This window comes from Pipistrellus kuhlii, unplaced genomic scaffold, assembly GCF_014108245.1.
Source record: "Pipistrellus kuhlii isolate mPipKuh1 unplaced genomic scaffold, mPipKuh1.p scaffold_m20_p_3, whole genome shotgun sequence".
NCBI lineage: Eukaryota > Metazoa > Chordata > Mammalia > Chiroptera > Vespertilionidae > Pipistrellus > Pipistrellus kuhlii.
Window position 1 is genome coordinate 118,206,791 of NW_023425529.1, and position 14,616 is coordinate 118,221,406.

The window sequence follows — 14,616 nt, forward strand, 5'->3', positions numbered from 1 at the left end:
CAGATTTTGAATCAGGATCCATTCTAATCCAATATGACATAATCTTAAGTATTTGCATCTGTAAGGACCCTATTTTCAAATAAGATCATATTCTTTTGTTACAGGGGATATGACTACTGAGGGGGATAATACACAACCTAGTGCTCAGCCTACACCGTTTTCCATTTATTTATTCTACAACTTGAATGGGATATATTTTTTTCTGAATAAAGGAGTTCTATACCTTATGTGACTCTGTTTATATTATCTAATATATATATATATATGATCTAATATATACATATATGTGTTTATATACATATATGGTATATTTTGAATATATCTAAAATATTTTTAGATATTGATTTCTAAATTTGGATTATTATCAAGAGAATGTAAACTGCCTTTTGAATTGCAAAATGGTCAGTGGATAGAAAATTTTCAATTTCTCGTAGGACTGAAAATTTAAGAGTATTGTGTCAAATGCAAAAAAAGACAAGCGAGTCTAAGTCTGGTAAAAAGAAAAAGAAGAAAGAAAGAAAGAGAGAGAGAGAGAGAGAGAGAGAGAGAGAGAGAGAGAGAGAGAGAGAGAGAGAGAGAGAAGAAGAGAGAGAGAGAGAGAGAGAGAGAGAGAGAGAGAGAGAGAAGAAAGAAAGAAAGAAAGAAAGAAAGAAAGAAAGAAAGAAAGAAAGAAAGAAAGAAAGAAAGAAAGAAACAATGAACAGGTTGTAGACTATATTCCTCATATGTCTTTGGCAAGAACTAGATTACCTCCTCTGAATTTTGAATTGAGCACAGTAACAGGGTAATTTACATATTAGTTATTTCCTTTCCCCTAAGCAAGTATTCTGGATATCCTCTACTCTCTTTACAATGTTAAATACCACAATAGGCATCATTTAAACATGTGCACGAGGCAGGCTTATTTTCAGGTGTTTCCATCTGTTGTGGGAATATACTTTAAGAATAGGTGCGAAACGTACACAAATTAAACAGGAAGCCAGGGAATAACAGAAAAATAATGAAAGAAACATCTGTAGTCCAACAATGTGGAAAAATGTTTGGGCGCCTGTTATTAACTACACAACCTGTTTTACATTGGAATCCTGCATAATGACATTCCAGGGGAGGAGCACACAACAGATGTTGAATAAGATTGAAAGTAAGAGAGTGAGAATATTTAGAATATAGAGCTACTTTTGCTCACTGACAGACAATTTTTTGGAAGCATTTTAGACAGTAATCAATTTCATATGTTCACTACACATATAAATAAGATCAATGCAAACAAAATGTTCTCTTTTTTTAAGTCTAAGGAATTGATCAATTAATATATCTATACTGCACCTAAATTACATGGTCATAAAAAGCAAAACAAAAAAATGTAATATTTCCTTACTTTTATATTACATAAATGTTTTTGTTGGTAAAATAGTGTAGAAATTTTTACAAAAATGTATGTTTTCTCATTACTAAAGTCAATCATTTTTAAAAATTGAAGGTTTCTATGTGATTGACTAAAGAATTAAATTTTAAGTAGTCTGTTGTTTCAAGTTGCAGACAATATACATTTGTGTAAGTAAATTAAGATGCAGTAAATGTTTTTATTAAAGCCTTGCTTTCTAGGGAAATTAAAAAATAGACAGTTTACAACTTTAATATTGCTGGCCTGCTTGTTTACATCTACCTACTATTGCTGAAAATTTTTTATTTTATTTAGGGTAAATGAATCCATCATCATCACTAAAGTATTTTCCCAATCAACCTATGCATTACTGTAGTTATTTTGTACTGTTTCTATCTCATCTAAACTGAAATTATCCAAAACAGTTATTTTCTTTCAATAATTATAAGTCTTATCTATTTGGGGAAATGCCAAATGACCTTATTTTTTAAGGAACTGGTCAATCTAAAGAATTTTAAAAGATAATTGGAAATCAATAAAATATTCATGATTCAATTGGCCCTTTTTTCCCACTTGGTTTTTCTATTTGTTAACTAAAAATATTTTATTTTTCAAGCATTCCCGACTTTGCTTTCCTTTGCTATCCTCACCCTACACACCATCACAAGTAGACTTCAGTCTGTTGATCTGCTTCCTACAGGTGAGCAATTTCTTCATCTGTTAGCTTTCTTCTCTGTGATCTGAATTTTACTTGCTTGATGATGGCACTCATAAGAATGTGTGCACCAAAAAATGGCTTTCTCTCTATATAGCCAGGCAGAACTTGTAGACTTTTTTTTTTTTAAAGGAAAATATCATTAAGATATTTATTCCACTATACCTGCTTTGGTACTATTAATATTTCAGAAAAAGCTGTGCAGTGTTAGGAATTGAAAAGAGAATCTAAACATTTACATAGAGGCTTTCCAAGTTTATTATTCTTGAAGGAGTTTTAAGTGGCTCGATTCTCAATTATTCAATATGAAAAATATTTCACTCATAGCAATTTCACTTTGGAAACAGTGCAGGAAATGCTAAGGAAAAACTGATGGAATGAAAAGTTGGCTGTTACAGGAAAGGGTTTTTTTTTTTCCTTCTTGTTTTTTTTTTCTTTGGATGTTAGTTGTGGGTATAAAGCAACCTGCTTCACTGTTATAACCTGAAGAACGGTGTTTCACCTGACAAACTGGGTCCCCAAATTCTTTTCTTTTGAACAGGCATTTACACACCATATTAGACAAGTGTTGTTTTGTGGAATTATATTAAAGGCTTTTTGTGCATTATCTTGTAAAATCCTTATATACCACCTTAATATAGATTCCTAAAGGCAGGGCAGAACAAAAGTCCTAGGAGTTGTAATAGTTAATAAAGCTCAATTTAAAAAATTTCGAACTCAATACATTTTGCCAATATATTTTAATCTCTCAGTATGCTCTGGATGTGATAGATACTCTGAGAAAACACATTGAAATTTGAAATAACTGGATGGATTAAGTGAAAGGCAGGAAGGAGTATCTATCTCAGGTGAAATTTTAGCTCACCACATGATTTTCTGTATCTGGAGACTTTATAGTCCAAATCTTTGAGGCATATGAATGCTTTAGAGAGATTTGTTTGGTTCCTGAGTAGTTTAATCCCTACATAAGAGAAACAAGCCTGTTGAGAAAACCAGTACATCCGGTTGTTGCTGTGCTTGAAATATATGCATGTATGTTATAGCAATCTGACAATCACTGTTATAATTATCTGTGTGACTTTACTCATACCAGAATAAAAAGAAGAGCTTGCCTTATTTTCTGTATGGAAATAAATGGAAGTTGAGGAGAAAAATATGAGCAAAATTCTTAAATAAGATTAGAGTTGGGACAGTTATACTTGTTAGTGTTTTTGTGGGTGATATGAAAAGTTTAACATGTGTGCGTGCATGCACACACACGCACACACACACAATGACATAAAATATTCCTGCTACCTAACTTAAATAGTTGTCAGTTCACTTTCATTAAATTATAATCAGTTGGAAAAAGATTAAATTTTGTAGAAATTTAATTCAAGGATAACAACAAAGCATTTGAGAGCATAAATTTCTTTTCAATATTTTATGTGTTCCTGAAAATCTTTCTCTCTATCTGACATCCACTTTCTTATTATATACATGTGTATGCTCTCTGGTGCATGTATATGTCTATGCATGTGCATATCTCTGCTTTCCCATGGCCATCTACCAACCTAAGATACAAAGCTATTTGACAGTTGTAACTGAACCTCAGGAAACTAGAAGCTGTCATTAGAGGTTTAGTCCTCTATTTTTATATCTATGAAAATAATTTTGTTTTTAGGCAAAGCTCCCTCCATTCATTCCCACCTAGATTAGGGATGTGTTTTGTCATGTGTACAGTGGTTATGGACATAAGGATATGCATGCTTGGTTTTTATTTGCATTTCTTTGTTGATAGTTAACTAACATATTGGAAGTTATCATGCTTATTTTCAAAGTATCAAGATAGTGAATCTTTTGAATATTTTTATTAACATATATGCTATAATGAAACTTGAGTTTAGAACTCAATTATCAGAGCTTTCTCAATGTAATCTTTATATATATATATATTTTTATTATTATTATACTATAAATATTATATATATAAAGTTTTTATATGTCTGTTATAAAATAATCAAAATAACTATATCTTTTTATTTAAAATACTACTATCTCCCAAACATATGGTTCATATAGATATAATCCTTATACTTATGGGTAATAAGTAGGTCAATGAGTTAAATATGTGAGATAATATACTTTTAAAATAACCAATCGTAAAACACATAATGTATATTTATAATTTTTATACAAAATTATGTGCATATATATGTTTTAATAATAAAACTATACCCAATAGATAGATATTAATGATTCTTCCATTTTGCAATATGCTTTCCAAATGCTTAACAAAATGACCATATTTACAATAATAATTAGCTAGATAATTTTCTGTTGTGATTATGTACATTTTTATTATTTAATGAAAAAAATAAACAAATAAACATTAACAAGTATATACATTTGTTAATCCTCACCTGAGGATATTTTTCCATTAATTTTTAGAGAGAGTGGAAAGGAAGGGGAGCGACTAAGAGAGAGACACACACGCATTGATTGGTTGCCTCCTGCATGAGTAGGGCAGGGGATAGAGCCTGAAACCAAGGTGCATGCCCTTGACAAGAATCAAATTCAGTATTCTTCAGTCCATGGGCTGATGCTTATCCACTGACTAAAACGGCTGGGGCAAAATATATGTATATATTTTAACTTGTCAAATCACATAGTAAATTTTTATTCTATTTCTAGGTAGACCTTGGGTTTAATAGTAGATAATTTTAGATCAAAGCATACAGTCATCTGAACTTAAAATTTTAAAATAAATCACTTATAATTGAAGGATAGAGTGAGACTTGCTCAAATTTAAATTGTTTTCCCCTTTGTGCAGACACTGTGATGCCAACTATGTAAAAGGTTACACATTTTCCAACTGACTTAAATCCTTCAACATTCTAAAGGCATGAGCGAGTTCAATCAGAAAAGCACTGACACTTTCCTAAAGATTACAAGAGAGTCGCTGTCAAGGAAAGTGTACAAATTTGACTTGTTACAATTTAAATTTATTTGTTTTTCTTATATGGTAGAATTGCCTGAAGAATTTATTTGGTCCAGATTATGGAGGGCTTTATACACCAAACTGAGCAGTTCAGATTATAACCTTTTTCATCAATGGCAAAGGAAATTGTTAAGCAGCTATCAAAAGTAAGTTTGGCAGCACAAAAGCTTCACTTCTTTCTGAGGCTGAGCATGCAGATTTTTAAATGGAAGTACTCGACTATACCATGCCAGGGTTTAAAAGGCTGTCTCAAAGGATTCTCCCTCGGATGTCAATATGAATTTCCTACAGATTAGATTTAGATTATAAGTGCGAAAATAAAGTCAGTTCTTCTATGCTTATATTTTCCCTCTGTTATTATTACTCATGAGCAATACATTTTACTTGTATTGTCTGCTCATTTTCTGGGAGTGGTTGATTATCCATTCAGTCATGAAAGTACACTCTAAGGTCAGAAAGTATTCCAAGCACCACTGCTGACACCCTTTGATCTTCATGTTGCATTATGTATGGGTGGGCTTTCATATCTTTTAGAAACACATTTTTATATTTGTTCTGATTTAAGGATGACCATGTCCAATTGTTTCACAACCCTTGGTTTGATTACATAACAGGGTGATTCAGGGGGCCAATCTCCTGTTTGTCTATATGTGTTTCCTGACCTCTTTTCCCAATTTTTTCTTTGCTTTGGTGTGTTTTAATGATTACAAATTATTAAAGCTGTTACTAGAAAAATGGCTTGTCATTGCCAGTAAAACCCATTACAAGAAACACTTCTGTGTATTTACTCTAGAACATGGATATTGAGTGTATTGATTTTGCTCAAATTTTCATTATTGGGATGACCCAATCATACAGGATAAAAAACAGCTTTCAGCAAACTTACAGCACACTAAAGGTAATGGCATAATGGTTTTAGAGAAGTAATTTCCAGAACAGGTTTATTTAAAATGTCTGCTATCTTTCCTACTCTTTATATATTTTAAAACTCTCTATAATAATAATTACAATAATAGCAGCAGTATTAGCAGCTTAGTGGTAGGAGTTGTTTTAGTAAAATCAAGCCCAAATATCCTGCATTTTATTCTGAGATTATTTTTGAGACACTATTAGTTTTAATAGTTCTATAGGAAAAACTTCATTTGACAAGAGGCATTTTTGGTGAAAATACATATTATCTCATAGTGTGTGTGTATGCATACACATTGAGGACATTTAGCTTCAGTTTATTTTTAATTATAATATAAGTAATTTTTATAGGAATCATTTATGGAGAGGAATAGTTTTATATATATTTCCCACTTCTTTAACTCTTAAAATAAAATGTATTCTGTATTAGTTCTCTCTTTAAATATGCTATATTCCGGCATATAAGACGACCCCCTAATTTTACAGTTAAAACATAGGTTTAGGCCTATATTCGCTGTATAAGACTACCCCCCACTTCCGAGGCAACACCAGTTCTTTTTTTAATAGACCGCCTCTCTGACTCTGGACAATCTGAGCAGGCTTTTTTTCGTTTCAAAAGTCATCTTATACGCCAGAAAATACAGTATGTGTATATAATTGATATGAAAAACACACCCATCTGTTAATTTTGGAACCATGTCCATGAGATAACTTCATTGAAACTTTAGGTCTGTTTCTAGAGTAGAGTTCTATAAATTTAATGAATAGCTTTTGAAGATTAGAATGTCATCCTATCTAATAAAAGAGTAATAGGCAAATTGACTATTACTCCAACACACAAGATGGCTGCTCCCACGTAGACACAAGATGGCCACCACAAGATGTCCTCCAAAGGAGGGTAGTTGGGGGCGATCAAGCCTGCAGGGGAAGACAGTAAGGGGTGACCAATCCATCAGAGGAGGGAGGTTGGGGGTGAACAGACCTTCAGGAAAGGGCAGTTTGGCAGTTTGGAAGTGGACTCAGGCCTGCATTGGAGGACAGTTTCAGGGGGGACCAGGCCTGCAGGGGAAGGCAGTTAGGTGACCAGGCCTGCAGAAGAGGGAAGTTAGGGGTGACCAAGCCTGTAGGGGAGGGCAGTTAGGGGCAAACAGGCTGTCAGGGGAGTAGTTAGGCATCAATCATGCTGGCAGGAAAGTGGTTAGGGGTTGATCAGGCTGACAGGCAGAAGTTGTTAAGAGCAATCAGGAAGGCAGGTAAGTGAGCAGTTGGGAGCCAGCAGTCCTGGATTGTGAGAGGGATGTCTGACTGCCTGTTAACTGGGATCGGGCCTAAACGGGCAGTCAGACATCCCTGGAGGGGTCCCAGATTTGAGAGGGTGTAGGCTGGGCTGAGAGACAACCCCCCCCCCCCTCCACCCCATGCATGGGCCTTTAGTTAAATATAAACATGTTAGAATCTTTTTAAAAACCTATCTTCTGGGATTTCCAAATCCTATTATTTACAAAAGGGAAGGATTAGTTGCATCTGAATGAACTTTTTTCTGAGAACACCAAAAATGATGCCTGATTCTGTTTACTTATCTCTAGCAATTGAAAACAAACAAGTGCTAGAAGCAAGATGAACTAGGGGATTTAACTTGGTAAATAGATGTACATTCTAGAAGAAATAAGATAGCAGGCTTGAGAGAAAATCACTAAGACTACCTTTCTTGCTTCTTACACAGACTTTGCCTTAATAGGCATATTTTCATTGACCTTCCTTACAGGATTACCACTTGCTAGGAGGATAACTTGAATTTTATATATATTCATCCATGTCATCAAAAATGGTGTCATTATCAGAGATAGGGTTAGCTTTCACAGGCAATAAAAGCATAAGGAAAATGTCCTCTCTGAGGATGAAGAATAGTGGCATATTTAAATAGTCTTGGATCTGAAATTCACAGTGTGAAGTTGCTAGAAATTTTAAATTTGTCCTTGTAAACCAAACAGCTTTTACTAACTATTGCATGCCAGAGCATAGGTTTCTCACTGCATCTAGATCAGGTTCTTTTGGAAGCTGCATTAACTCTTTCAAGACTTTAAAATTACAAGATTTTTAAATTAATTTATTTTGATGATAGCTGCCAGATAAAGTATAAGATACAAATGCAGCTAACTAAAACAAGAGAGAAAATGACACATTTGACATGACAATGCAGTAGAATCAAAACAGGATAAAAGGAAAAATCTAGGAGAGAAGAAACATACCTATAGATGCTGAGGTGTAATTTTTCAAGATACTCACTGTTTTCCATAATTTAAAAATTATAAAGAGGTGATTTTTAAAAAAATATAAGCTTTAATTTTAATAATAGTGTCATTGGTTTAAGAAATTTCTTCAGGGAAAAATACTCTGACCTCCATGTTTTAGGGGGATACATGATAGGCAGGATTTATTGTATATAAAATGGTACTCTCAATAATAAATAAAGAACTTTGGATTTTTATATAAATATGGTATTTAACAAACAGATCTGATGTTACTTTACTCAATTGTAACGACATTACATCCTCATATGAGTGGATTTAAAATTAAAATTAGTCACTTGCAGGGGTATATATATATATATATATATATATATATATATATATATATGTTAGAGGCCTGGTGCAGGGATTCATACATGGGTAAGGTCCAGCCAGCCTAGCCAGGGGGAAGGGACATTGACAGTTGATTGGCTGGCCTGTCTGCTGGTCAAACACCTGGTTGAGGGAAAAATTTGCATATTAATCTTTTATTATATAAGATATACACTGATAGGCCAGATTATTATGCATTCAGAGATCATAATAATCTGGCCACTCAGTATAGGTTGCCAATAATATTTTATACCTTTTTAAATTACAGTACTTTGTTCAAATTCAGAAAAGTGAATATTTTGTTCTGTGTACTCAAGGGATTGATCATGAAATAACATACCATGGTGTCAGTGTCTGAACCTCAAGGGTTATAAAGATCTCAGTGCGAGGTGTCAAAGAGACTAAAAAATACTAAGAGTTAGGGAGGAATGCAAAAATATATAACTCAATGAAAAATGGTGACATAATCTTCATCTAAAACAGAAATGTTTATTTCAGAGGAAATTATTAGGACTTTTCTTTAATTATTAATTCTTCTTGATATCCAGAATAAACTTTGAAGAGTTTCATACATTCAATATCTACATTACTTGTGGTCATTCTCTGTGCCTTTTAAGAGTATTTATTATCTCTCTCCTAAACATCTAAAAGGATCTTCTTTCTCAGATTTTCCCTCTTCTGGATTTCTGAAGGAATTTTTTAGTCTTTAAGACATGTGATCATATGCATTCTTATGCTTGTTTAACAATAATGAACTAGAGGAAGAGGCAAGAAGGATACAATGGATGTAGGAAGAAGATATATATTTTCCAATACAGAATTATAAAGTGCAAGATTTATCCTGTTAATATGAAATGCCAATTGAATGAATATGCATTAAAGCTTTCTGTAGTTTAGGAAAAGTCTGATGAGATGCAAGCAGAATGGGGAGGCATTGGGTCAGAATGACTAAGCCAGTGAATCATGCCAGGGCCTACTGTGCTCTGTTGGAGATATCCTTGTTTGGCACCAAACCTCTAGATATCTCTATTTAGAAATAATGCAGATTTGAATACTACTTGCCTTGTGGCTCATCCCAGGTTTGTGTGTTCATAAATGTTGCCCAGTACCTTTGCAATCAAGTACCAATATGTTGTTTCTGAAACATGCAATAAACTGCTCAAATACCTGTACTAGTGTTCCATTCTCTGCTACATTAAATTTTTTCATTTAATTAGAGTTTTTCCATTCTCTTGTAAATCCCAGCCAGTTCCCCCTATGCTACTGTTTTATTTATTTATTTATTTTTGCATTGCAACGTATGTCCTTTGGCTTGCAAAGCTGGTTTCTTATTACCCTGAAAGATGCATACTTCTGTGTGATGAGTGTTTCACTTTCTAATCCTTTCACCTGGATCATGCTTTGCCTGCTCTCCACTGTCTGTTGAAACTCTGATCATCCTTTGAATTACAATCAAACACCAGCTCTTGTAGAAAGCCTTTCATCATATTATAGGTGACTTTTATCTGTGTTTTTGCTGTGATAAAATGTAATTTATCATTAATTATTTCCCTATGATGGTTTCAAAGCTCCCCCCCTACCCCCCAGTTTTCAATCAAAGAATAAACTCCTAGGTGAAGAGATATAATCACAGACTGGAGGATTTTATTTTATTTTTAAAAATATATATTTTTATTAATTTTAGAGAGAGGAAGGGAAAAAGAGATAGCAACAGCAATGATGAGAGAGAATGATTGGCTGCCTCCTGCACACCTCCCACTGGGATCAAGCTTGCAACCTGGTGCCCCAACTAAAATCAAACCAAGACCTCCTGGTTCATAGGTTGACACTCAACCACTGAGCTATATCAGTCAGGCTAGACTGGAGGATTTTAGGTGGATGGACTTAGGTTCATTTACCATAAACCTCTATTTGACATAACACCTATCCTACTATATTCTGTTCAAAATGCCTTTCCTTGAAAACTGCATTATGGATGATTGAGTATAACTTCTTTAAACTAACTGTTGAACTACACACATCTAATATCCCCACTGAATTTGAGCTGTCTTTACTCAGCTCAGGCATCTGAGCTGTATTTCTTTCCTTGGGGAGGCTCTTTCAGAGCCCTTTTCTCAAAAAACAGAACAAAACAAAAACTTGCTCCATTAGAATAGTATTGAACTTCAGAGCCAGTTCTCCTCGGGGTACCTGTTAAAAAAGAGATGGCCCATCTATCTGGGCCTGCACTTCCACACATCTGCTGCTGCCCCAGGTGATGGCGGAAACCACAGTATGAGACTGGGGGAGGCAGGCAGCTGAATTTTGAATGTTAATTTCAGAACAGTGTGCTTTGGGACATAATTACTATGCTTGTGCCATAGATTCCCTGTGCATGGTTTAGACTCTCTCTCTCTCTCTCTCTCTCTCTCTCTCTCTCTCTCTCTCATATATATATATATATATATATATATATATATATACGCAAAACATCAAAATGATAAAAAAAGAAATTTGATGTGTTGGTAGCACGATAGATAGATAGATAGAGTATATATATAATATTTCTGGTGCTGTCACATCAAATTTCTTATCATTTTGCTCTTCTGCTTTTATTGATTAACTTAAGTTTCCATTTAACTTAAGTTTTCTTTATCTCAGAGTATTATTTTCATGATATCAATATATATGCCCAAAACTTCACTAGGGTAGACATATCAAAGGGTTCCAAACACTGAAAACCACCCCTGAAGGTGTACAGCTGGGCTGCATGGTGAATGCAAACGTGCCAATCCCCAAACACGCAGCTGCAGTGGGATTCAGGTGAACATGACCCAGGCCAGTGGTTTCTAGTGTGTGAAGGCAGCCCTGGCGATACACACAGAAGCATTGTGTGATCCAGGTGCATGCAGAGGATTAGCACCTCAGAGCTGCACTGTTTGACTGTTGATAGTGTTATAATAACTTCCTCTTCCCCATGTGCTCTCTACCCATCAAAAGCAGAGAGAATGGCATTTCACAACCGAGGGAGGTAAAACCGAGAAGCCAGATTTGCAGTGCAGCCACCTGAAAATACGTGCTTGTCTCACAGCATTTTTATTGTGCATTATGTTTCTAAATTATGACTTATTATGGGCAATTATTAGGGAAAATTATATTTCTGCAGTCCTATGCCTAGGGTTTCATCATTATATCACTGCCGGTGGGAATAGGCACCCTCATAAAATGACAAATGAGCATATTGTAACAAAATGCACGATTCCACTCATATTAGGAAATTCAGGAAGCAAAAAGACATCCCCCATCTGTGTATTTTTTGTACCAGTTATTTGATTAGTAAAACAATATAGATCACTGAGCACAGGTAAGAAACACAGGAAATACAATGTAATAGATGAAATACTACTTAGTTAATAAATGTGACTGGTCCTCAGATGTGACTTTTTTCCTTATGATTCCTTCCCTTCATAAGGTATTACACCAAGCTTATTAAAATTGTGCTAATATTAAGGCTGGCAGACATGTGAACACTAGCAGGAAAAAAAAAAAAAAAGTGTGTGATAAAATTGTAATATTAGGATACTCATTTCTTTTTATTCTGATACAGTGGAAAAAAAGTTTTAAGACAACTTTCTGACACTGTCTCTAGAAATGATATTGAAAGTGAAATTTTTACCCTTCTTATAGTCAGAGTAAAATCAGGTTTATTTTTAACTAATATGCTAGTAAATGGGACATAGAAGTCACAAATGGAAATGATTTGAATGAGTATAGATTGGTAAGGTGCTATTTTCATCGAATGACTCGCCCTAGTATATCAAGTGTAAGGGGCTTATAAGATGGTAAAATGTAGTAAGTAAATAATAATCAGCATCACCAACAAAAGGAAGAACTGTTGGTTGCAAAAGTGACGATTCACAGAATGCCGCAAATTATATCAACTTACTGAAACATTCATTAGAGCTTTGTTGGACTATATTCTGATTAGATCTCTATTTTAGTATCGATATTTTCTCTCTGATATGTTAGAATATGTTTGGGTAAATCACAATTTGTTGTGCTTATAGGAAAGTATGTGTGTATGTGTGAAATTGTGTGTGCATGTGTAGTGTGTGTGTATGTGTATATATGTGTGTGCTGAAGAAGAAAAAGGCAGTAAAAGCAAACTGCTGTTACACCATTAGAATTTTTTATTAGGAAAGTAGTATAAATGAACTGCCAGTCTACATTCTGGGCTCATCTGTTTGAGGGTAGATACTCTGCGATGGGTGCCTAGTTTACATTCTGTGGAGTTAATATCCAGAACACGTGTGCTAGCCATAAGTGGAGATGTTTTCTGCTTCCTGCTTTTCTAGACAGCTAATTAGGTGTTATGAAAGCTTATGTTAGTGAAAAAAAGGTAAGTTTGAAATAAAAAAGAAAAATGAGAACAAATAAAAAACAGACTTCCATTTATAGAGTTGTCTACTTGGAAACAATGCTAATTTTAAGATGCTGCTAGAAACATTAACAACCACATCAACACTAATAGAGGAGCATAATTCCTATTTAAAGCAGAAATAAAGCCATTTTGTGAACAGCCATTAAGCAGAGAAAACTCTCAGATGTCCTTCCCCCACTGGCCGCAGCGCTTTAGAACTTGCTCATTCATGCCCTGACTTATAGGTTTTGGTTTTCACCTTTCTAAGCCCAAATTATTTCCTCATTATAAAAATTAAAACAGATGCATATCTGAAGTTCTAATGATAGGAACTATATGCATATTTTTAGATTTACAAATGTGTGGGCTCCTGAGGCAGAAAGCAAGTTTGAAACCAAGGAGAGGAAATCCTTTTATGTTTTCTAATATTTCCCTAAGTGGAAACAAATTAGTTGCCAGGCTTCTCTCTTTGGGTGGTGTGGTTTAGTGTTTCCAAGGCTGGGAAAATAAACTTAACTTCTGATTTGTGATAAATTCTCCCCTGAGAATGAGATGGGTTAGAATAAAGACCTAGATTTAGTCTGAAGTAAGAGATTTCATGGACTTGTTTCTGGACATGTCTCCTTTGCAAAGAGTCATGCATATTATTAGAAATAATAACATGCATATTATTAGGAATGCATGATCCGTTGTTGAAATGGCCATGCATTCCTAATAATATGGTGATTTTACAATGTTAAAATCACACTGTAAGCATTAAACATGGCGTCCTTTATGGGAGATTGCCAATAACTTAAGATCAGATAATTTGATGCTTTGCTTAAGTTTTTTCCTTACATATATACTAATAATTTCCTCAGTTCTTTTGAAAATATATTTGGCACAAAATGATTGCTTACCTACTATCTCTAAGATTAAGTTGTTGCACTGCTTCATCAGCATTAAAAAAGAGTGCTTTCAGCCGCCTGGTGTGGCTCAGTGGAGCATTGCCCCATGGACCCAGAGCTCATTGGTTTGGATCCTAGTCTGGGCACATGCCAGAGTTGCAGTCTCTACCACCAGTAGAATTTGTTCAGAGGCAGCCAATCGAAGTTTCTCTTTCATTGATGTTTCTATCTCTCTACCCCTTTCCCTTCCCTTATCTCTAAAAAAAAATCAATAAAAACATACTTTAAAAAAGAGAGCTTTCAGATATGTTAGCCAGTGTGAATATGAGTATTTCGGACATCTTTATGTCTAAATCAGTTTGCATTATATAAAATTCTAAAATCAGAGGTAGTCAAGTTGTTGGGCCAATGATAGATTTTAGATAAAAAGAATTATACATATATATATTCATTATATATGTGATGCTTTATATATAAATATTTATAGTTTATATAGAGAGAATATCCCAAAAAATGTATACACACACTTTGAATAGTTATAAAGGCAGTGCTTATTAACATGTATTTCATTTTCAAAATTGAACTATCAGCTGTTAAAGTGTATATACATTTTTGGGACACCCTATATTTATGTTATCACTCATATTATAAATATAGAACATTCTTGTATGTTGTAATGATCACCTGCACATTGCTCATGGCAATTACTGATAGTTAATTT

The 14,616-nt window shown here is 34.2% G+C and overlaps 1 protein-coding gene across 4 annotated transcripts in view; it reads left to right on the forward strand.

The window, feature by feature from the left end:
• PCDH17 (protocadherin 17) overlaps positions 1–14,616 on the forward strand; it is a 99,252-nt gene that overhangs the window by 76,882 nt on the left and 7,754 nt on the right. For 3 of the 4 annotated variants that reach the window (XM_045588683.1, XM_045588682.1, XM_036456996.2), the window contains one exon: positions 2,001–2,084. The exons of the other annotated variant lie outside the window; for it this stretch is intronic. In XM_045588683.1, coding sequence (XP_045444639.1) covers positions 2,001–2,084 — 84 coding nt within the window. The remainder of the gene's footprint in view (positions 1–2,000; positions 2,085–14,616) is intronic. 4 annotated transcript variants of the gene reach the window in all.